This window comes from Hyperolius riggenbachi, chromosome 7, assembly GCF_040937935.1.
Source record: "Hyperolius riggenbachi isolate aHypRig1 chromosome 7, aHypRig1.pri, whole genome shotgun sequence".
In the NCBI taxonomy this organism is placed as follows: Eukaryota; Metazoa; Chordata; class Amphibia; order Anura; family Hyperoliidae; genus Hyperolius; species Hyperolius riggenbachi.
Window position 1 is genome coordinate 31700737 of NC_090652.1, and position 22070 is coordinate 31722806.

The 22070-nt window shown below is 43.5% G+C and overlaps 1 protein-coding gene across 2 annotated transcripts in view; it reads left to right on the top strand.

Annotated features, from left to right (window-relative positions):
* The window catches only part of CLN3 (CLN3 lysosomal/endosomal transmembrane protein, battenin), a 30993-nt gene extending 11563 nt beyond the window's left edge, over positions 1 to 19430 (top strand). For both annotated transcript variants that reach the window (XM_068243858.1, XM_068243859.1), the window contains exons 8-15: positions 957 to 1100; positions 3623 to 3744; positions 7269 to 7315; positions 10656 to 10724; positions 10810 to 10865; positions 13690 to 13783; positions 15165 to 15311; positions 16437 to 19430. In XM_068243858.1, the coding sequence (XP_068099959.1) occupies positions 957 to 1100; positions 3623 to 3744; positions 7269 to 7315; positions 10656 to 10724; positions 10810 to 10865; positions 13690 to 13783; positions 15165 to 15311; positions 16437 to 16556 (799 nt within the window). In that variant the 3' untranslated portion in view covers positions 16557 to 19430. The remainder of the gene's footprint in view (positions 1 to 956; positions 1101 to 3622; positions 3745 to 7268; positions 7316 to 10655; positions 10725 to 10809; positions 10866 to 13689; positions 13784 to 15164; positions 15312 to 16436) is intronic.
* The last annotated feature ends 2640 nt before the right edge of the window (positions 19431 to 22070 follow it).

Sequence of the window (22070 nt, forward strand, 5' to 3'; positions counted from 1 at the left end):
AATCAAATTCCATTTACCTACTGCTGTGTGTTTATTATGCAGTATACAACCTGACCCTGCATTGCAGGCATTCCAATATAATCATAAATGTTTCTGCTGTAATGAATATTATCTCAGTCAGCCTGGCTCTGTATGGCACATTGCCGGATAGAAGGAAGCTTGTCATCTCCCCTCCCACATTCCTGCTCCTCACTGAGGGAAGATCAGTGTGATATAAGGCTGAGAAGGGAAATACACCTCCCTTCTCTGCAGAAGCTGCTGAAGCATGATCTATGCTGTGCTTATATGTTTACAAAGCGAGCTAGATATGAGAGTGCAGTTTCTAGGAGAAAATAAGAGTGAGAGAGGAAATTACATCAAGATTGGCTTCATTTCAGCCTTGTTCCCTTTGCGTTCCGTTCACGTGACCGTCCGCGGTGGGCGTTTTTTGATGCTTTTTTTTTTCTTCGACTTTTGTGCGTTGGAAATTTTTGGCAAGTGCTTTTCTAAGTGCTTTTGCAGAGCGATTGCGTTTTGATCTGGAAAATAATAAATACAATGTATTTATTCTTAAAAACGCTCACGCAATCGCTGCACAAAACGATTTTGTGAGCATTTTGCGTTTTCCTATACTTTTCATTGAAGCGGAATCGCCTCAAAAATGGTCCCTGCAGCACTTTTCTGAGCAGATTGGAAACGAACCGCTCAGATGTGAACGTTCTCATAGAGAATCATTGCACAAGCGCTTATCTTTTGGGGGTGTGTTTTAATTTGACAATTCACACTGGAGCATTACTGGCACAATTTCCATCTGCGTACATTTTAATGCAGTGCAGAAAATTGTCCCGGAGAGAATTGGTTTTATAATATTTTCTTTTCATGAAGTTGCAGTTACACTTAAAGGTTTGTATTGACATCCCTGTCCTCTCTCCCTGTGTGCGTCTTTTTCTGAATCTCCCATCTGTCTTCCTCCCCAGTGATGTGGTGGCTTTCTGGTCCTCAGGGACAGGGGGAGCCGGCATCTTTGGCGCCCTCTCTTATCTGGGACTCACACTTGCCGGTCTTTCTCCAAGAAACTCTCTGCTGGTCATGCTGATTATCCCCGGTCTGCTCTTGTTAAGGTGAGTATAGGAGATCTTATACTACATGCTAACTTGTTACTTGTAGCTTCTACAAGCACCATTCCGGCCTATCAGGAGACTAGAAACCATTGACAGTATTGAAATAAGGCTGTGTAGATGAAACTTGGCCAAGGCAGCCGACATCCACTTCCTCTGCCAAAAAATCTAGTGTGTGTACAGTGTCCCTGCTGCTTCGGGTACTACTTTTTGCTAAGAATTATTCTATTTTATATGCATTTTAACTACCTGCCGACCGCTCCACGCCAATTCACGTGAATGCGGCGGCAGCCCCAGGACCCCTCCACGGCGATTGGCGTGAATGGCTTCTTATGGGGCTTGCAGGAGAGCGTGCATCTCTGCTCTGATGACGGAGCTCCACCTTCAGTCTCCCAGCGCGATCGCCGCTTTGAGACAGACGGCGAAACTGCTGTCTAATAACTATGTACAGCGCAGTGAACTACAGCAGCGTTGCACTGTCACACGGCTGTCCCCCTGGGGGACACAGGAACGATCCGCTGTGATAGGCTGAAGCCTATCACAGCCGATTGCTGTGATTATAGGCTGACTGTGGAAAAAATATTTTTAAAAAATGCACAATTTTATTAAAGAAAAATAACAAAAATATTTGTAATAAAATAAATAAACACTGGGGGAGCGATCAGAGCCCATCAACAGAGAGCTCTGTTGGTGGGGAGAAAAGGTGTGTGTGGGGGGGAATCACTTTTGTGCTGAGTTGTACGGCCCTGCAACGAGCCCTTAACCTCTTGAGGACCATGGTGGTAAACCCCCCTAGTGACCAGCCTAATTTTACATTAATTGGCCACTGCAGCTTTAAGGCCAAGCTGCAGGGCCGTATACCTCTGTACACAAGTGATCTCCCCCCCCCTTTTCTCCCCACCAACAGAGCTCTCTGTTGGTGAGGTCTGATCGCCCCCCCTGTGTTTATTTTTTTTTTTTTTTATAAATATTTGTTTGTTTGTTTTTTTAATATTTTTGGACATTTTCTTTTTTTTTTTTTCTAAATCCCCTCCCTCCCCCCAGCCGGCCAATCACGGCGATCGGCTGTCATAGGCTTCTGCCTATGCTAGCCCTACCTAAACCGCCGCATTCCCGCGGCTGTAAACTCTAAATCCCCCCTAACTCGCCCTCCCTCTCCCCTGCAAAATCCACCACTTTTCTTGGTCATGGATTTTGCTGCCTTCTACTCTTCCGTGTGAGGCAGAGCTATGAGCTGCAGCCCTGCCTCACACGCGGCTGTCAGCCGCGTATCTCCACCTCTTCCCCGCCCCTCTCAGTGAAGGAAGACTGAGAGGGGTGGGGGAGAGGCGGCGAAATAGGCTGACAGACGTAATAAGAAAACAAAATGATAAAATATCATTATCTCTCAGTTTTCAGCCATTATAGTTCAATTCAATAAATCAATTTTGCTACAATAGATAAAACCCACACATTTTATTTGCCCATTTGTCCTGGCTATTACAATATTTAAATTGTGCTCCTAGTGCAATGTATAGTGATAATATTTAATTTGGAAATAAAGGTATATTTTTTCCATTTAGTGTTTTCTTTATACTATATCAATAATTACAAGCCTTTATCTACAGTAATAACAGGAATATACCCTCACAACATACATATTAAATAGTCCCTGGTGGTTTTTTTGTTTTATTTGTTTTTTTACAAGTATTTCATTTTGGTAATTATGAGTAGACGTGAAAGAGGTTAATAGCAGCTGCCATATCGCTGTCAGTTCAGGTGTACTTTAAAGAGGTGAAATTTGTACCAATTAAATTTGAACATCTAACAAATACAACGAACTGTATGTAACTGTATGTAAACTAGTGACGGCCACAAAACCTTACAGGGTGTCCCCTAAGATATGCTTTTTTTAGAAAAAAAATAAGATATTTTTAACACTTAGAGACACTGAAGTGAAAAAAACAATTATGATATAATAATTTGTATGTGTAGTACAGCTAGGAAATAAAACATTAGGAACAGAGACATAAGTCTAATATTGTTTCCAGTACAGGAAGAGTTAAGAAACTCCAGGTGTTATCTATGCAAAAGAGCCATTGAGCTCCACGACTTTCAAAGTCACAGAGAGCTCAGTCTTCTGAAGCTTGTTATCTCACGTGTCAGTCACTGTATTGTTTTTGTTCTTGCAGAGGACAGGTCAAAAGTTCACCAGCTTGCTCTGTAAAAGAATGCTGAGTAGTGTGTAACCTGCAAATATTAGAGAATGATGCAATGTTATAAAAAAACTATATATAAGTGAAAATAAAAATGAGAATATTTTCTTTGCTACTAATGTTCTAGTAATTCTTACTACACAACCAATTCATTACATCATCATTTTTTTTCGCTTCAGTGTCTCTTTAAGCCGAACAAAGTAAGAAGAAAGGGTTTCGGTAATATATATAATACAGGGGATTCTGAATACAACTTTATTTTTGAATTGGGTGCAGCCATCAGAAAGTAAACGCCCTTCCACACACAACGTTTTGTATTCTTTCTTTTAGTTACTTTTTCCTACTGATCCCCCCGGACTCGCTGCCTCGATGGACGTTCCCTAACAGATCCGGGAGTTCCCTGGTAGGGTCCCGGCGCCCCCTGCTGGGCGAACCTTCAGTTCAAGAAACAGGTATGGATTCCAGGAGCTCTTCTCATTGTGAACCATGGCTACAGTTGTTATCTGGTTTTCACCTTGACTTGCTGTGCCACTTTGTCTTGATGCCATTCTTATGACGACATAGGGCAAAGATTTGTATATGCCGCGCCCGGTGACGGCAGTGTACATGTAAAAAAGGCGCAGGGAAATTTGGGTGCAAGGTGAAGGCGAATGACGACGCCCCCACTGTAATCCTAATTAATTAATTTTTAAATAATTTTCAGGCATGTAAGTGGCAGCTTCTGTCTTGTCAGTTCCTTGTGGGGAATATAGTAATCATCACTGATAAGTAAATTACAACCATAAAGGTTTTCCTGGCAGAATACAACTTCTGAGGGCAGGGGAGATTAAAAAAAAAAAAAAAAAAAAAAAGGTCAATAGTTCATGAATTTTAACTCTGAGACACTTAAAAGGCTGACATGGAGCAGAAACAATAAATCATTCAATCTACTATGTAAATGTTTAAATATAACCTAAAACCATGGGATATTTAAAAAAAAAAAAAGGTCCTTTTTAAGAGTAGGAGGATATTATTGTCGATCTCATCAGTTTATTTTCACCTCAGGTTTACTTTAAAGCGGAATGAAACCAGCATGTCTTCTTTGCTCTAAAACATTTTTTACTGCATATTATATACTAGCACCGGGTTTTTTTTTTTACTAGAACAGCATTAAAAGGGTTAAACACAGGACTAACAAGTTCCCTGCAGGGAAAGCTGGACGCATCCCAACTGGAGCTAATGTTATCTTGTGTTTACATTCCTCACTTGATACAATGAAGTAAACACTTTTCTAACACAGCAGACTCTCCTGAACACAGTCAGACACTCAGAAAGCATTTCTGCTTACATTACAAGATGAAAATATACAGTTATGAATAAAATGCAAAGGCAGCTCTCAGAGCAAAAAAAGTGTACTTTGGATACCTATCGCACGCCATCTGCGCTACTATGCGCTGTGATTCCCGAAAAATGCATGCAGCAGTGCGATAATGCATCGCACTGTTGCACAGCGCATATGATGGCAACGGTAGAAGGGCCGTCTATGCCCTTCTACCGTTCTTGCGCGTCGCACACTATCCACGCTGCCGAAATGCGCACAGCAGCGCGTATAGTCTGAACGAGGTCTTACTGAGCAGGCGTGGTGGCTGTACTCATGCAGGTGCAGTACGGTCATGGTAGCAGATGACAGGGAGCGTGGACACAAAAACATATCAGATGAGCCCTTGTCGGATATGTTCAGAGGGTGTGCGCGTGGCAGTGGTGGGGTTGAGGAGGATAATGGAATCCTCTGATCTAAACAGAAACCTCCCGCTAACTAGGTAAGTATGTAAGTTTTTTTTTTTTCCCCCTGCCACAGGTTCACTTTTAAGTAACGCTAAAGCGAGGTAAAAAACATCGGATACTTAACCTCCCTGGCGTTCTATTAAAATCGCCAGGGAGGCTGCGGGAGGGTTTTTTTTAAATTAAAAAGAAACTATTTCATGCAGCCAACTGAAAGTTGGCTGCATGAAAGCCCACTAGAGGGCGCTCCGGATCCGCACTTTCGATCGCCTCCGGCGATCAAAAGTAACAAGGAAGGCCGCAATGAGCGGCCTTCCTTGTTTCGCTTTCCTCGTCGCCATGGCGACGAGCGGAGTGACGTCATGGACGTGAGCCGACGTCCTGACGTCTGCCGCCTCCGATCCAGCCCTTAGCGCTGGCCGGAACTGTTTGTTCCGGCTGCGCTGGGCTCGGGCGGCTGGGGGGACCCTCTTTCGCCGCTGCACGCGGCGGCGATCAGGTAGCACACGCGGCTGGCAAAGTGCCGGCTGCGTGTGCTGCTTTTTATTTGATAGAAATCGGCCCAGCGGGGCCTGAGGAATCCTCCTGCGCAGGTTACCCCGAGCTGAGCTCGGGATAACCGGCAAGGGGGTTAAGGAGAGTGGAGGCTCTGGATGCTATAGAACCTTCCCAGTCCCGTCTCGCTCACCTTGTTCCAGCGCTCTCACGCCCATTGTATGTATTCAACCCTAACACTTCGATTTGGGCACAGTCGGCGCCACCATAGACCATAATAGGAATTACAGCTATAGCAGAGCACAAAGAGTAACTTCAGCGCCGTCAGAAGACGGAGCAGAAGTTACTTTTAAAACACAAGCAATAGTTGGCAGCCAAATGACATCATTCCCTACCACCCACGTGGACCTGGAGGGGGAATAGTAATTAATGCCGCCGGGGCTTATGCAGGAGCAGGGTAAGCCATATATCGGCTGTATCCTGCACCCAAGTCTTCCGGCGGTAATTTCATTTGTACGCTTTCGGGGCTCCTCGGAAAGTCTTCGGGAGCGTTTGTGTGTCGGAGTGCTCCCAAAGACAGGCGGCTCTGTACTGTGTTCTGGGACATGTGGGCTTATAGAGGAGGCGTAACATCACTGGGGGACAGTGGGGGAACGAGGACACAGAGAGGGGACAGAGAAGGCTCAATAGGATCCAGAGCCTTCCCTCTCTATAGGCAAGTACCTGACTTTATATTAATCACCACACATTTGCTTTAACATACTTGAGATGAATTCTGGCCCATGATTTATACTTACCTGAGGCTTCCTCCAGCCCCCATGGAAAGGGGCCAAACAGCCTGAAGGAAGCCCCAACTAAGTATAAATCCTGGGAGAGTATTTGTTTCAGGTTTCCTTTAAAGAGAAACTCCGACCAAGAATTGAACTTCATCCCAATCAGTAGCGGATACTCCCTTTCCCATGAGAAATCTATTCCTTTTCTCAAACGGATCAGCAGGAGGGTCTGTATGGCTGATATTGGGGTGAAACCCCTCCCACAGGAAACTGTAAGGACCATGATCCTGGCAGTTTCCTGTCTGTGAACCTCGTTGCATTATGGGAAATAGCTGTTTATAGCTGTTTTCAACTGCCAAAAAAAAGCAAACTTTGCCTGCCAGCAGTAAAAATGTCACCATGTGATAAATGTCGCTATTTAAATCAGAGAGAGGAAAGATTTTACAATGGGCAAACACTGACTAAATCATTTATACATAATTATTGTAAAAATAAAGCACTTTTTTATTACATTATTTTCACTGGAGTTCCTCTTTAAGAGGAGGAAATAAGGTGATCGGAGAGAACATCACAGTAATCCTGGATCTTCCTATCTATTTTGGCTGAAAGTCTTATGAGAGGGATATGGGGCTGCCATATTTATTTTGTTTTAAACAATACCAGTTGCCTGGTTATCCTGCTGATCATCTGCCTCTAATACTTTTAGCCATAGCCCCTGAATAAGCATGCAGCAGATCAGGTGTTTCTGATATTGTTGTCAGATCTGACAAGATTAGCGGCATGCTTGTTTCTGGTGTGTGATTCAGACACTACTGCAGTCAAATAGACCAGCAGGGCTGCCAGGCAACTGGTATTGTTTAAAAGGAAATAAATATGGCAGCCTCCGTATCCCTCTCACTTTAGGTTCCCAGTGATACGGAGGTTTGATTTGATGATTGTTCTTGCAGGGGAGGATTCTCATCTGACCGTGTTACAGAAGCTGCAGATTGTTAAGGTGAGATAAAGATGTAATAATTATGCAAGCGCCTCTCCATTCATCCAACACCCCAGCATAAGTCCTCAGCATTAGCAAAATGTATGAACTACATCATCTCCCCAATGAGATGCTAAAAATTCCAAGTTGATGTAAATCGTATGCTAATTTTATGCAGCCACTTCTGCATTTGGAAGATCTATTTCCAAGCTGCATCAAATTTGCATTAACTCTTTCACCTTCTGTAGCTCTCAAAAAATGCCTTAGCGGCATAAGGAGTAGAGTGTTTAGGCATCTGCATTCTACTTCTTATGCTGCTGAGCCATTTTTGTATTGACCTGAGGAAGCAGACCATGACCCGTGAAACACGTTGTCAATTTTTTGAATACATATTTTTCCAGTTGAACTGGTGTCTATATCTTCTGGAGAGGTAAACGATTAGCTCTTGTTTACACATTATGTTTAAGTTTTAACCCCCATATATTTTGGGGGCCTCCGTCCCACCCTTCTACCTTACGAGAGGCTTTGCTGTACAGCCTTCTGCAGGCATTTCAGTGATGATGTCTAGCGATGACATTGAAAAGGAGATACAACTGCAAGTGCCAGCCAACAACAGTCAGCCAAAAAGTTGACAAACTGGGGTTGATAGGAGTCGATACAGTGAGTCATTGTTTTGATAGGGGTCACTTTATTCTTGTGCAGTCTTTATTTTTTTTTCTGGACAAGATGTAGAGTAACAATCAGGTTTCATAAGCAGATTTCCAGTAACGGCAAAACCGTCTGACATGTTTTACGGTGAGAAGCCGCCTCCTCAGAGACACACGAAACATGAGGAAGTGGCTTCTTGCCACCAAACGTGTCAGGGTGTTTTCGCGGTTTCTGGAAATCTGCTTATCAAACCTGAATGTTAGTCTACATCTTGACTAGAAAAAAATTGAAAACTATACAAGAATAAAGTGATCTCTATCTAGACAATTACTCACTGGGTCAGCTCTTATAAACCCCAGTTTGTGAACTTTTGGCTTATAACATTACATAGGGGTGGATCATATTTTAGGTAATTTAGGCGCCGCAGTACTAAGTAATCAATGGTGGGGAGCAAGGATACATGAGACGTTCAAAACTCTGTACAATCAGGACATCCAGCAATACAAATGCATACTTAGTTAATGAGTGGTTTGAGACATCACTAGTACTGGTACGTTGTAAGCAGACAGAGGCGCCAGAAGAATAAAATATGCTAAAGACTTTAAACTGAGAGGAGGCAACGGTTGGCTTTCCTCCTCCAAGCAGACACATACAGTACGAATGTTGTGTAAATTCAAACAACAAAAGATTTATTTGTATACTTCAGAAAGTGCAAGTGCTTGCGCTTTCTGGAGTATACAAATATTTTCTTGTTTGAATTTATACAGCATTCGTACTGTATGTGTCTGCTTGGAGGAGGTAAGTCCACCACTGCCTCCTCTCGTTTTAGGCTGCATTTCCACTTGTGCGGTGCGAATCGCAGCGGTAAAAATTCGCATGCGGATGCGAAATTCGCATGCGGGTCCATGCGAATTTTCTTGCGAATTCGCACGTCAATTCGCGTGGATGACGATGTATGCGAATTTAACCATGGCAGTGCTGGTGTGCTTTTCCATTGTTTCTATGCGAATTCGCATTAAAATTTGCATGAAAATTCGCATACCAAAACCTCATGCGAATTTCCTATTAAATACATTGTATGCGATTCGCATAGCGGTATGCGAATTCTGATGGCTCTGCCATGCGAATTTTTTCTGTACAGAAAAACGCAAAGGAATCCTGACAAGTGGAAACAGTCCCATTCACTTGTATTGTTATGCGAATTTGCATGCGAAAAACGCATGCGAATTCGCGATAGTGGAAATGAGCCCTTAAAGTTTTTAGTATATTCTTCTGGCGCCTCTGTCTGCTTATACAGTTCCTGAGTCCACCCTTGGTGGAGGGTGTTGCCCCTTTTTTCCTATCTACAGAGAGTGACTTCTTAATCCTGAGTGGGGACAGGTCTAATCTCCTCACCTGCTGATATAGTGGTTCCCTGGACGGGAAACCATGTTTGTGAGTATAAATACATACTTACTTGTCATATCCATTTACCAGTACTTGCTAAACTATATTGGGCTCTCTGTGTCTCCATTTTGTAGTACTGGTACGTGTTCATATGATAAATTACAGCCAGGGCCGGTTCAAGTAACAATTGGGCCCTAGGGCAAAATTAGCCTGGGGGCCCCTCAACTGACACCCCCCGACCAAAAGGCGTCATTAGAGGCCCTTTGTTGCAGCCAAATTTCCCTCCTGGGCCCTGAGCTGGCTGCTGACCCTCCCCCAATCACCTCCCAACTTAACAGACTCTGCAGAGTCCCTGGGGAGCAACAGTTAGGATGGGGGAGGGACACCTTGGGGGCCCCTACAGGCTCTGGGGCCCTGGGGCAATTGCCTATTTTTTCCTATGGTAGCTCCGGCCCTTATTACAGCAGGGTAAGAAACACTATGAGGTAGTCCCTTTACTTATGAGCTTACAATCTAGTGGTAGTGGGTTGGAGTCATCAGGGGAGGAGAAACAAGGGTTAGCGGATGAGGCAGTAAACCTCCAATGCTTCCTATAGCATATTATAGGCTTTTCTGAATTGGTGTTTTTGAGAATGCATAGGCATAGTCTAATGTCCCTTTTATAGTCTAAGGCCAGTTTGGGTGGAAACTGGAATACCCTGAGGAAATAAAGCAAATAGTGAGAGATAGTTGGCATCTGCCAATCTGTATCAGTGGATAAATAGAGGAGGTTGAGTGTCTCATACGGCCTCAATTCACTAAGCTTTATCAAACGTTTGATAATTTACCTCATGGGTAAAATCTAATTTTGAATTCACTAAGGTGTTCTAGATTTATCAAATGTTTTATCGATAAAATGTTCTATAAATCTATAACACCTTAGTGAATTCAAAATTAGATTTTACTCATGAGGTAAATTATCAAACGTTTGATAAAGTGTTTGATAAAGCTTAGTGAATTGAGGCCATTTGTCTTCCTCTTTGAGTCTGTGTCAGTGGTAGGACAAAGGAGGTTGTGTGTTTAGTACAATGTCTTCCTCTGCCAGTTTGTGTCAGTGGTAAGATAAAAGTGGTTGTGTATCTTGTACAATGTCTTCCTCTGCTTCTGCCAGTCTGTGTCTGTGGTTGAATAGAGGAAGTTATGTGTCGCATACAATGTCTTTCTCTGCCAGTCTGTGTCAGTGGTAGGGTAAAAGGGGTTGTGTATCTGGTACAATGTCTTCCTCTGCCTCTTCCAGTCTTATTGCAGCAATAACTCTCATGCAGTGTCTTCCTTTTGCCCCTTACAGTCTCTGTTGAAGTACATGATTCCGCTGTCTCTGGTGTACTTTGCGGAATACTTCATTAACCAGGGTCTGGTGAGTACCTGTCACGCTGGGTGGTGGATGGAGAGAGAGATGTCACTATTGCACAATAAATATCTCTGTTTTCTCCTCTGTATAGTTTGAGCTGATCTATTTCCCGAAAAGTATATTAAGCCACTCGGAGCAGTACAGATGGTAAGTGGCCTGGAGTATGGTGAACCCCATCAGTCTTTTCTTTAGCTTCCTGTCTTTGTACCTTCGGCAAGGCTTGCTGCACCACGCTTTCCTCACAGCCCTTTTCTACAGATTTTTTCAGCACCTCATGGCCCTGCTCCGGATAACCTTTTCCCTCTGCACAATTCACCACATTCTAGTAAATTAGCTTTTCAAAATACTGTATATACTCAAGTATAAGCCGACCCCCCCCCCCCCCCAAGCTTTTACTCTAAAGATAAAGCAAGAAATGCAGAGCCTTTGTATCTAAAACTTGATATAGGAATGCACGGATTCTCACCACTCAGTAGACACTGTCCCTGTATGCCTTACAAGGCTACAACTCAAGATGAGGTTAGCTGGGACCTCCCATGGAAATGTCAGGTGTGTGGTCTCGCTCAGATGATGCACCATTGTGCATATAGTGGGAGCACTGTGGGTGTTACTCAAAGAGTAGTGACTCGAATATAAGCCGAGACCCCAACTTTTGGGCCACTTCTTTTTTTGGCCCCAAAAATTAGGCTTATACTTGAGTATATACAGTATCTAAAGCACCTCTGAACCGAGAAGAGGTTTGCTTGCTGTGTAGTAACATGTTATGTTACCTACATCACAGCAGCATCGTGTGCGCTTCGTGTGCGCTTCGTGTGCGCTTCGTGTGCTCTTTGTGTGCTCCTCTTCGTGTGCTCTTCGTGTGCTCTCTGTGTGCTCTTTGTGTGCTCTTCTTCGTGTGCTCTTCGTGTGCTCTTCGTGTGCTCTTCATGTGCTCTTTGTGTGCTCTGCGTGTGCTCTGCGTGTGTTCTTCTGTGCTCTGTGTGTTCTCTTCTGCTCTGCGTGTTATCTTCTGTGCTCTTTGTGTGCTCTACGTGTTCTCTTCTGTGCTCTACGTGTTCTCTTCTGTGCTCTGCGTGTTCTCTTCTGCTCTGCGTGTTATCTTCTGTGCTCTTTGTGTGCTCTACGTGTTCTCTTCTGTGCTCTGCGTGTTATCTTCTGTGCTCTGCGTGTTCTCTTCTGTGCTCTACGTGTTCTCTTCTGTGCTCTGCGTGTTATCTTCTGTGCTCTTTGTGTGCTCTACGTGTTCTCTTCTGTGCTCTGCGTGTTATCTTCTGTGCTCTTTGTGTGCTCTACGTGTTCTCTTCTGTGCTCTACGTGTTCTCTTCTGTGCTCTGCGTGTTCTCTTCTGTGCTCTACGTGTTCTCTTCTGTGCTCTGCGTGTTCTCTTCTGTGCTCTTTGTGTGCTCTACGTGTTCTCTTCTGTGCTCTACGTGTTCTCTTCTGTGCTCTGCGTGTTCTCTTCTGTGCTCTACGTGTTCTCTTCTGTGCTCTGCGTGTTCTCTTCTGTGCTCTACGTGTTCTCTTCTGTGCTCTACGTGTTCTCTTCTGTGCTCTACGTGTTCTCTTCTGTGCTCTGCGTGTTCTCTTCTGTGCTCTGCGTGTTCTCTTCTGTGCTCTGCGTGTTCTCTTCTGTGCTCTGCGTGTTCTCTTCTGTGCTCTACGTGTTCTCTTCTGTGCTCTGCGTGTTCTCTTCTGTGCTCTACGTGTTCTCTTCTGTGCTCTACGTGTTCTCTTCTGTGCTCTACGTGTTCTCTTCTGTGCTCTGCGTGTTCTCTTCTGTGCTCTGCGTGTTCTCTTCTGTGCTCTGCGTGTTCTCTTCTGTGCTCTGCGTGTTCTCTTCTGTGCTCTGCGTGTACTCTTCTGTGCTCTGCGTGTTCTCTTTGTGTGCTCTTTGTGTGCCCTTTGTGTTTTCTTCTGTGCCCTTTGTGTGCTCTTTGTGTTCTCCCAGTACCCAGCCAGCAGGACCAGCTTACACTCGTAACAGATGCAGTAACGTGGATAGTCGATGGCAGACGAGGCACCACTCATATGCAATTTGGATTTATTGTGGGCTCAGCCAGAAAACCACACCAAAGCGTAAAGGTACAAAGATGCCAGCCTTACAGCCATTTCGTGGGAATCCTGCTTCTTCAGAGACCAAAATGTATACGCTTTGGTGTACCTTTATTGCTGAGCCTACAATAAATCCAAATTGCATATGAGTGGTGCCTCGTCTGCCATCTATTACCCACGTTATTGCATCTGGTGGCATAGTGGTTAGCGCTCTCGCCTTGCAGCGCTGGGTCTCCAGTTCGAATCCCAGCCAAGTCAACATCTGCAAGGAGTTTTGTATGTTCTCCCTGTGTCTGCGTGGGTTTCCTCTGGGCACTCTGGTTTTCCTCCCACATCCCAAAAACATACAGATAAATGAATTGGCTTCCCCCTAAAATTGGCCCTAGACTATGATACATACTCTACTTGATACATACATAGACATAGGACTATGGTAGGGACTAGATTGTGAGCTCCTCTTAGGGACAGTTTAGTGACAAGACTATGTACTCTGTACAGTGCTGCGTAAGATGTCAGCGCTATATAAAATACTAAATAATAATATTGGCCATTATAATCCATGTTCCCGGTCGGAATTGCACTTTGCATTCCGCATTCACGTTTTTCCAATAGCTTTCTGCTTTTTCCCCACACCTTGCGTATTACAATATATTCTGCTGCCTCCAAAAAATGGTGATATGATGAGGGCAGTATTGAATGTCCCTTTCTTTATACGTCTCCAATCCTGCTTCCTCTGAAATCTGTAGTTTGTCACTTATAAGGACAGCGGGTGAAGCACTGATTCTGTGCATAGCAGCCACAGGTACGCTACTGAAGTTAGATCATTGTATTCTGAGTTCTGATTGGTTGCTGTACCTTTCCTGTCTCCTGCACATTGGTCTGTGCACTAATCGCATTGTGTGATTGTCTCCGCCCTCAGTTATCAGCTGCTGTACCAAGCCGGAGTGTTCATATCGCGGTCATCCGTACGCTGCTTTGCCATCAGACGCATCTGGATCTTATCCGTCATGCAGGTGAGGAAGAGCACATAACTGCTCAAGCTACTGTAGATACAACCAGCAAAAGGACAATACAACAGAAGGAGCGGAATCTCTCTCCTTTCTCTCTCTGCCGGCCACCAGTGCAGGAGTATCTGCCAGCCCATCTCTGTACTCTTTCCATCCCTGCTGTGAGTGTCGTGTCTCTGGCTTACAGTCTTTGTTGCCCGTATTTGGTGCCGTATGGGTAAAGGCAACATAGGCTGCAACAAAGCCAGAGAAAATACACACACACACACACACTACAGACACACACACACCACACACACTACAGACACACACACATAGAGCCTTAGGCAAGATAGCAGTTTTTGCCCACTGCTGCTGATCACTTGGCTTTTTTAGTAAGAGTTGGTGGGGTCTAGCACCTGCCAGGGCCCTGGTCTCTCTCCAGGTTTGCCTTGTGGACAATTTGGCTCTGAGTGGTAGGCAGCCGGGGCTGTTTAATATGCGCCACCCTCCGTATGTATGAATAATAGGTGGTGTGAGCTTGTACAAAGGGCCTAATGTTATCTCCTTCCTGATTCCTATTTCCTAAAGGATAATCGACGTGACATGTGACATGATGAGATAGACATGTGTATGTACAGTGCCTAGCACACAATATAACAATGTACAGAGGCGCCAGTAGTGTAAAATACAATAAAAAGTTTAAAATATTCCGGTGGTGGTGGTGGACCAGCCTACTTAAAAACAGACACGATGCTGTCATTTAAAGTCAAAAATATTTTATTCACATACTCCGAGAACAAGCTGCGACGCGTTTCACGGGCAAAATCCAGCTTCCTCAGGCATTAAACAGGAGTATCACACAGCCCAAAGTCCAGATAAGGCTTGGCACCTTCACAGTGGTGACCTGTCTTTTTCTTCAATACTACGTCATCAGACGGTAGCCGTGACAGCTAGCCCGTTTCCCCTGCTATGTGTTTTATTTTTGTTTTTAAAGGGATAAGTCCCTAATAAACTTGTTCATATTTGCTGGTACCTAGTGTATTACAATTTATTATTATTATCACTTGCTATATGGATGGCTTTCTTTTTTTGGTTTGAGTTGTGACTACAATCATCCATGGCACTTTTTTACCTAATTTGGCTCATTTGCTGCTATTTATATCAGACGGTAGCCCTTCTAACCGCTGTGGCCAGCAGCAGTAGTAGCCAAGATTCTAATGCCCATGAGATGCGAGTTTACTGCTAAGGTTTAGTAAGTGCGATTTGTATTGTGTGCTTTTATCCAATAAAGTGGTGTCACGCTTCTGAGCTCTCCACCTCCTCTCTCCTTTTTCCTCTTCTAATCTCACCATCGTCCTTTTCCTGGTTACCGCCTCATTCGTGTATCTGTCTTACTCTTCCTCAGTGTGGTCTGGCCATCTTCCTCCTGTTCGGAGTGTACTTCCTGTTCCTTCCCAAGCTCACGCTGCCGGTGATGTTCCTCATTATTATATTCGAGGGCCTGCTTGGAGGTGCGGCCTACGTTAACACATTCAATAATATTGCTGAGAAGGTAAGTCTGTTTTTTTTTTTTGTTTTGTTTTTTTTTTTATTATACAAATATGTAGAGCCAAGACTTTTCCTGCAAAGCTTTACATAGTCCCATAAACATCTCGCATCACTCACTGTCCTCTTTTGCTAGTCTAAGTTCAGTGGGTTGGAGCCAGATGATCTACCCGTTTATTTTAGGCTTCTAAAAGGAAATATTAGAAAACATAGGGGGAGGGGGGGAGGGGACTCCACTGTATATATTGAAAAGCACTGTATGAAGCTGCAAAATGGATAACATATGACATAAGTTCTTTCTCTTTGCCTCTCCAAATGATTGTACTCAGGGCCGGTTCTCTCATGAAGCAAGGTGAAACATTTGCATCAGGCGGCAGAAATTACAGGGGCAGCATGTTTGTACTGTATTTACACTAACAGCATGCAGTCAGAGTAGGAGGAGACGCGAGAGGAGAGCGAGGAGAAGAGGTCATCATTGGAAAAAACAGCTTGTTGTGCTGTGTGAGGAGTCTGACAGTGAGTGAGGAGAGGGGGGGAGGGGCAGGAGAGCAGCAGTGTTTCATTTGACTTGCACAGCAGAAGGAAGGAGGTGGCACTGCTGTCCTGACTGAGGAGGAATGGAGTGGATGAGGGTGAGCAGTTAGTTTGTCACAGACTCACAGCCAGCCAGTGTGCTATTGTGTTGAGCTGCAGCATGTCATGTGAGAACATTAAATGAAGCAGAGTAAATTGTTGGGTGATGTGCAATCATTCCAAATCGTTGGGGGGGGCATCCTCACATGACTACCTTTAGGCAGCAAAAAGTCTAGAACCGGCCCTGATTGTACTGAGTACTATATGTTTGTATATTCTGTTTTTTTTTTAATTTCTAATAAATTTACCTGTTTAAAAAAGGAAGGCAGAGAAGCAAACTTGCTTCATGTTACAATCTGCCCATAAGAGAAGGAAGTTGGTCATGATCACATGAGTCAAGCCAGCCAATCAGAGCTGTAGAAATGGTATACCTGACCATTCAGCCATGTTTCTGTAGGAGAACCTCTCCTAGGGAAGCTCATCCTCTCTGGATATAAAAGGTATGCTCACTGAAACAGCAGATATGTATTATTCATGATTTATTCCGTCTTTCCTACAGAGTAAACCAGAAGAGAAGGAGTTTGCCATGGCTGCTGCCTGCGTATCGGACACTCTGGGGATCTCAATCTCCGGATTCGTGGCCATTCCCGTTCACAACTATTTCTGTGGCCTGCCGTGATGTCACCAGTGCTGCAGAGGACTCTGGGTAGAGAGGCACAAAGGCTCATGGACCAATCTGCATGAAGTTGATAAAAGGCCACAGTCACTGTGATATAGCCTTAAACCTGTGTAGAACCTCCGCCTCTTGACAATTTACAGGTTTCGGCACAAGCTGGTTGGCAGGGCATGCTTAGACATGTTGTTCCTCAAAAGTCGGAGGTCCTTTGCTACAGCAAATATGCTGTCCGTGACCGGGTAACTGATTGTTATCAACTTTACTACATGACCGTTTTGTTCCACACTGCCACACAAATACCCAAGTCTGTTAGTATTAGTACATTAAGACATAGGTACATTAGTTAGTGACACACACTATATATGTAATTTATTATTATTATTTTAGCTTCTGAGGGAAGTATTAGCTCAACAGCCAATCAAATCCTCCTGTTTTTCTAGGTCAGTATTGAGGAATCTGATTGGAAGGCATTGGAAAGAGACACATTTTTCACTCAATGCTGATATTTGTGATGCTTTAACTACTGAGGCCCAATACAGAGACAGCCAGTTGATGCATTGAAGTTACACTAAAGGCCTGGGAGCCATTCAGTATGGAATAGTGAGGTTACACTAAAGGCCTGGAGTCGTTCAGTATGGAATAGTGAGGTTCAGGGTCCCCTGTGCCTTGCTTGAGGGGTTTGCAATAAGATCACATGCTTTTATTTCTTTCAGTATTGATCGTCTGAGCCCTTAGTTTGGAGCACTGATTGAGGTTTCTGGCATATATCTGGCCAGTCAGAGTTCACCATAGATTAACACTGGGTGGCGCCCACATACTTGTACTGCGTAGGGACCTCTGGACTGACAGACGAGCGCAGGTGGAGAGGAAACGGAAGTATAGGCGATTGATCGAGCAATGGTTGTGCCCAAAAAGGATTACCAGCCTTCTACTCTCACCTTGTGACTGTGTTTCCATCAGGGTTTCCATCAGGGTTTCCAGGGCTTGTCCCATGAACTGGCTATCCCTAAATCTCCTTCTACTTAATAGTACCTTCCTCCGATGTTATACACAGTCATTTCTCAGCGCTGTGCACAATGTTTAGTCACCTTGTGTACAACAGACTGTCACAATTAAACGGTTGTGTATAGTTTCTCAAACATTTATTGTCCACCATGAAAAGTCAATAAAAACCACTTACATTGTGGGTCCCATATACGTAAAACCACGGTCAATAAAATGCACTTCCAAAGTGCTCTTTTCAAGATAGTGTAAGCTTTTCCGCTCTCCAACCCGACCTAGGTTTCGCTGGTACGCCGTCTGCGTCGGGGAAGGGGGGGTGGGACATCTTTTACTGATGCCTTGCCTGAACTTCACATCCAATAGTCAGTTATTCCTAACACCTAATGCCCCCATTAACCTTATGCACTTCCTGATGGTCAACCTGAACACCCACCTATCGTAAGCATCTTCTCTTACCAAAGCCGGCCCCCCCCCCCCCCCACCAACATATGGTCTATCCTGACACCTAACCCTAACTGTTGACCACCCCGTAGCCTATCAGCTCACCTTCCTAGCCCTGTTAACACTAACAGATACTCACTTTCTGCTGTCTTCATTGGCAAGGGTATCATTTGGGCACCCTGGAAGCCACCTGGTCAGTAGATGGAGCTTGGCTGTACACCATAATTTATATCTGACATTTGGCTATTGAAAACCTGAGAGCTGACACCAAACTCAACCGATACAGCCGGAACCGACGATCTTACAAAAAAAGTATTGTCTCTATGGCAACGCACAACTGAGCCGGTGCTTTAACATTAGGCTGCTCACCTAGTACTCAATGTCAATAGGGGCGGGGCAGGTACAATGTGCTGAGCAGTGCCGATCCCGTCAGCACTAGCTCTGCTGGTCTGTCCTTAAGGTCAGTCTTTGGTGGGGCTTTTTATTCAGGATACACAGGTGCTCTTTAGCGGTCAACCATCTATAATGCCCATGGACTGATGTACCAGCCATTACTCTTCCTTTAACTAACTGACATGTTTTTGTTTTGTCCTATGATTTGCTAAACTGCAGCCCCCAATGTTTTTTTTCTCTAGTTTTGGATAGAGAAGGGAAGGACTGTGAAATGTCATTGTTTTACTGAGGTTAGAAGACCCTCAGCCTTCTCCTGGGTCATATCAGAATATAGCAGGGATTGCCCAATGGTTTATCCATTCGAGTTTGTGTTACTGTAGTACACTTGCAGCAAGAATTTTGAATGTATCAATCCCATAGACATTTGGATTTATTATATGAAAATCTCATGATAGGTCCTGCAAATTACTGTTCTCAACTTCCAAATTGAGATCTGACCTTCCACCTTCACTATGGTCCGATATGACCCAGGCAGGGTTTGCAATCTTTCCGCACCTGCAGTTTTGATGCATCACTTCTCTAGAATTAGTATATCGGCCCCATTGAATGCCATCCAGGGCTTGTGGGAAAATTATTGCTACATGGGGCAGCGTGAGAACGTTAATGTGGTACTGATCCTTTCTATCTAATACCTAACTTTGTACAATTAAAGGGCAAGTAAACTGGCAAAATCACTAAGGCATATTAATTGTGTTATTGATCGATCAGCAATTCATATCAGTTATACGTTTTTATCCTTCAAATTGTAGCTGCAGATTCTATCAATCAGAAAAGCATGTAAAACCAAAACCACTAATACTAAAAAAAAAACTTTATCGCTTTATGTGCTTTTTCATTTCATTGGTGCATCTGTTTAACAAGATCTAGCTCTGGTTCTTTACTGGTTGGTATTCTACAAGGTGTTTATTTTATTGCTAAAAAGGTGTAAATATCTTTGTATTGTGATTTTGTTAAAAAAAAAGTGCAATATTTTTTAATCTTTTATAGTTAAGGTTTGATTTAGTCTCTCCTGTTCAAAGTAAGAACAATAAAAAATAAAAATGTAAACTTTTCTGGTTTCTGATGTGATTGTGCGAGGATAAAATGTACTTATCTGCTGTAACTGTGGGCACTGTATGTCATGCTATAGGTGTGAGTTCCATAAATGCTTCTCACCTGACTGGTGGCTACAAGAGGATATGACGCTAGGTCCATTTCTTACCAACGCCTCTTCTTTTTGGTTCCGGATAGTGCGAAGTTACTTTTTCAGCAATATCTGTATCATATTCTCCTTCCTATTCTAAGGCCTGGTTTCCACTTGTGCGTTTTGTGTCAGATTTTTCTCTCAGAAAATTTGCATTGATTTGGAAACTAATGGTAGTGAATGGGGTCTGTTTCCATTCAATTCAAATTTTCGTATGCGTGAAAAATATCTGACGTCCTGCATAATTTTTTCGGACCTCGCGTAGGATTCGCGTAAAATGCTTTGCATAGGCAACGCACAGCAACGCAAATTTTCGCATTATTTGGGTGCAAATTCAGGGTTACAGGAAGTTGTCAGCAATCACGACTAAGCTGTTACTAGGCAGATTATGTATATTTGACTAATGCAAGTGTATGAAAATTTGCATAAAACGCGTACAAATTTACTAGTGAATTTTCAGTGCAGCCAATACCTCCTCCAGGCCCTCAAGTGCTGCAGTTATTCACTCCCCTTCCTGTAGCCTAGTATTTCCCCCGCCCCTTTCCTTTGTTAGAGGAACTACAGTGAAAATAATGTAATAAAAAGGTGCTTCATTTTTACAATAATTATGTATAAATGATTTAGTCAGTGTTTGCCCATTGTAAAATCTTTTAAATCCCTGATTTACATTCTGACATTTATTACATGGTGACATTTTTAATGTCTTATCAGTGAGGGATCACACTGTAGTCACTTCCTGTCTGAGTCAGGACTGAGTCAGCCACTTACATACCTGATATTTAACTCTTTCAGGCAGAGAAAGAAAAAAAAGGAACACAGCCTAGTTATTAGTGTGCTAGGCACTGTACATAAACATTACTATCTCATCATGTCACTTCGAGTATCCTTTAAAGCACCAGAAACACTTTCTATATATTGCTGTATATTGGATGTAGCCCCGCCCTCACAGTGCTACTTGGCCTAGGCTAATTTTTGCGTAATTTGATGCTGACTTTGGCAGTGGTAGTAACACCAAAATTGCTACACACAGTATGTTAAGGAGAATAGTACAAAAAAGAATTTTCCAAAGAGACCTTGTAGTTTTTGAGAAAATCGATTTTAAAAATGCAAAGAAAAAATGACAGTTTAAAAACCATTTTACTTTCCATATTTAAAATCAATTTTTTCAAAAAACTACAATGACTTTTTGAAAAAAATTTTTGACTTATACTTAATATTCTTCTTAAAGGGGAACTGAAGAGAGAGGTATATGGAGGCTGTCATGTTTATTTCCTTTTAATCAATACCAGTTGCCTGGCAGCCCTCTATTTCTCTGCAGTAGTATCTGATTAAAACCAGAAACAAGCATGCAGCTAGTCTTGTCAGATCAGACTTATAAGTCTGAACCACTGAAACACCTGATCTGCTGCATGCTTGTTCAGGGGCTATGGCTAATAGTATTAGAGGCAGAGGATCAGCAGGGCTGCCAGGCAACTGGTATTGTCTAAAAGGAAATAAACATGACAGCCTCCATATACCTCTCTCTTCAGTTCCCCTTTAAAGCTAATGAAAACCGTTTTTTTTTTTTTTTTTAAAGTCAGATACTCACCTAAGGAGAGGGAGGCTCTGGGTCCCATAGAGCACTCCCTCTCCTCTCCCGGTGCCTGCTGTTGTCCTGGCTCCCCCGTAGCTGTATTTGACCGTTTTGGTCAAATACCGCTGTCTCCTGGCCGAAGGGAGGCTTCGGGAACCCGAGTGCTCCCGAAGACGGACGCTCTACACTGCGCGCGCCCTCTATGATGCACTCGCGTGTGCGCCGCCTGTCTTCGGGAGGACTTGGCTCCCGAAGACCTCCGAAGTCCCCTCCGCGGGAGATACGAACGGAGGAGCCAGCGCAGCACCGAGGACACAGGGAGAGGAGAGGGAAGGCTCATTAGGACCCGAGCCTTCCCTCTCCTTAGGTGAGTATCTGACTTTAAAAAAAAAAAAAAAAACGGGTTACATTAGCTTTAACATATGTAGCAATTCTGGTGGCAATAGCATATATGGGGTCTTTGCTATTAACTGCTAAAGTCGGCAGACTAGGCACAAAGTTTGCGAAAAATTAAGCGAAATTATGAAATATTACTATTACATAACAAATTAATTACGATTTTCTCTGAAATTGTGCATTACAAGTGCGTTGCATAAATGCAAATTTCAATGCGAGATTTCACATATGCGAAATTTCGGCACACCACTGCTGGCTACAATGGACAAAAAAAATATAATCTACCGTAAGCAATTTTATTCATTACGCTATTTTCAGTGCAGATCCTCTTTAAACGACTTTATTGGGCACAGGTACACTTTAAAGAATAAAACGCCAGTGCTGGACGCAGGAAGCGTGTTTCATCATGGGTCTCTAGTATCTTAGGAAATAAAAAAACAAATATTTGATTGCTTGGAATAGGGAAAGT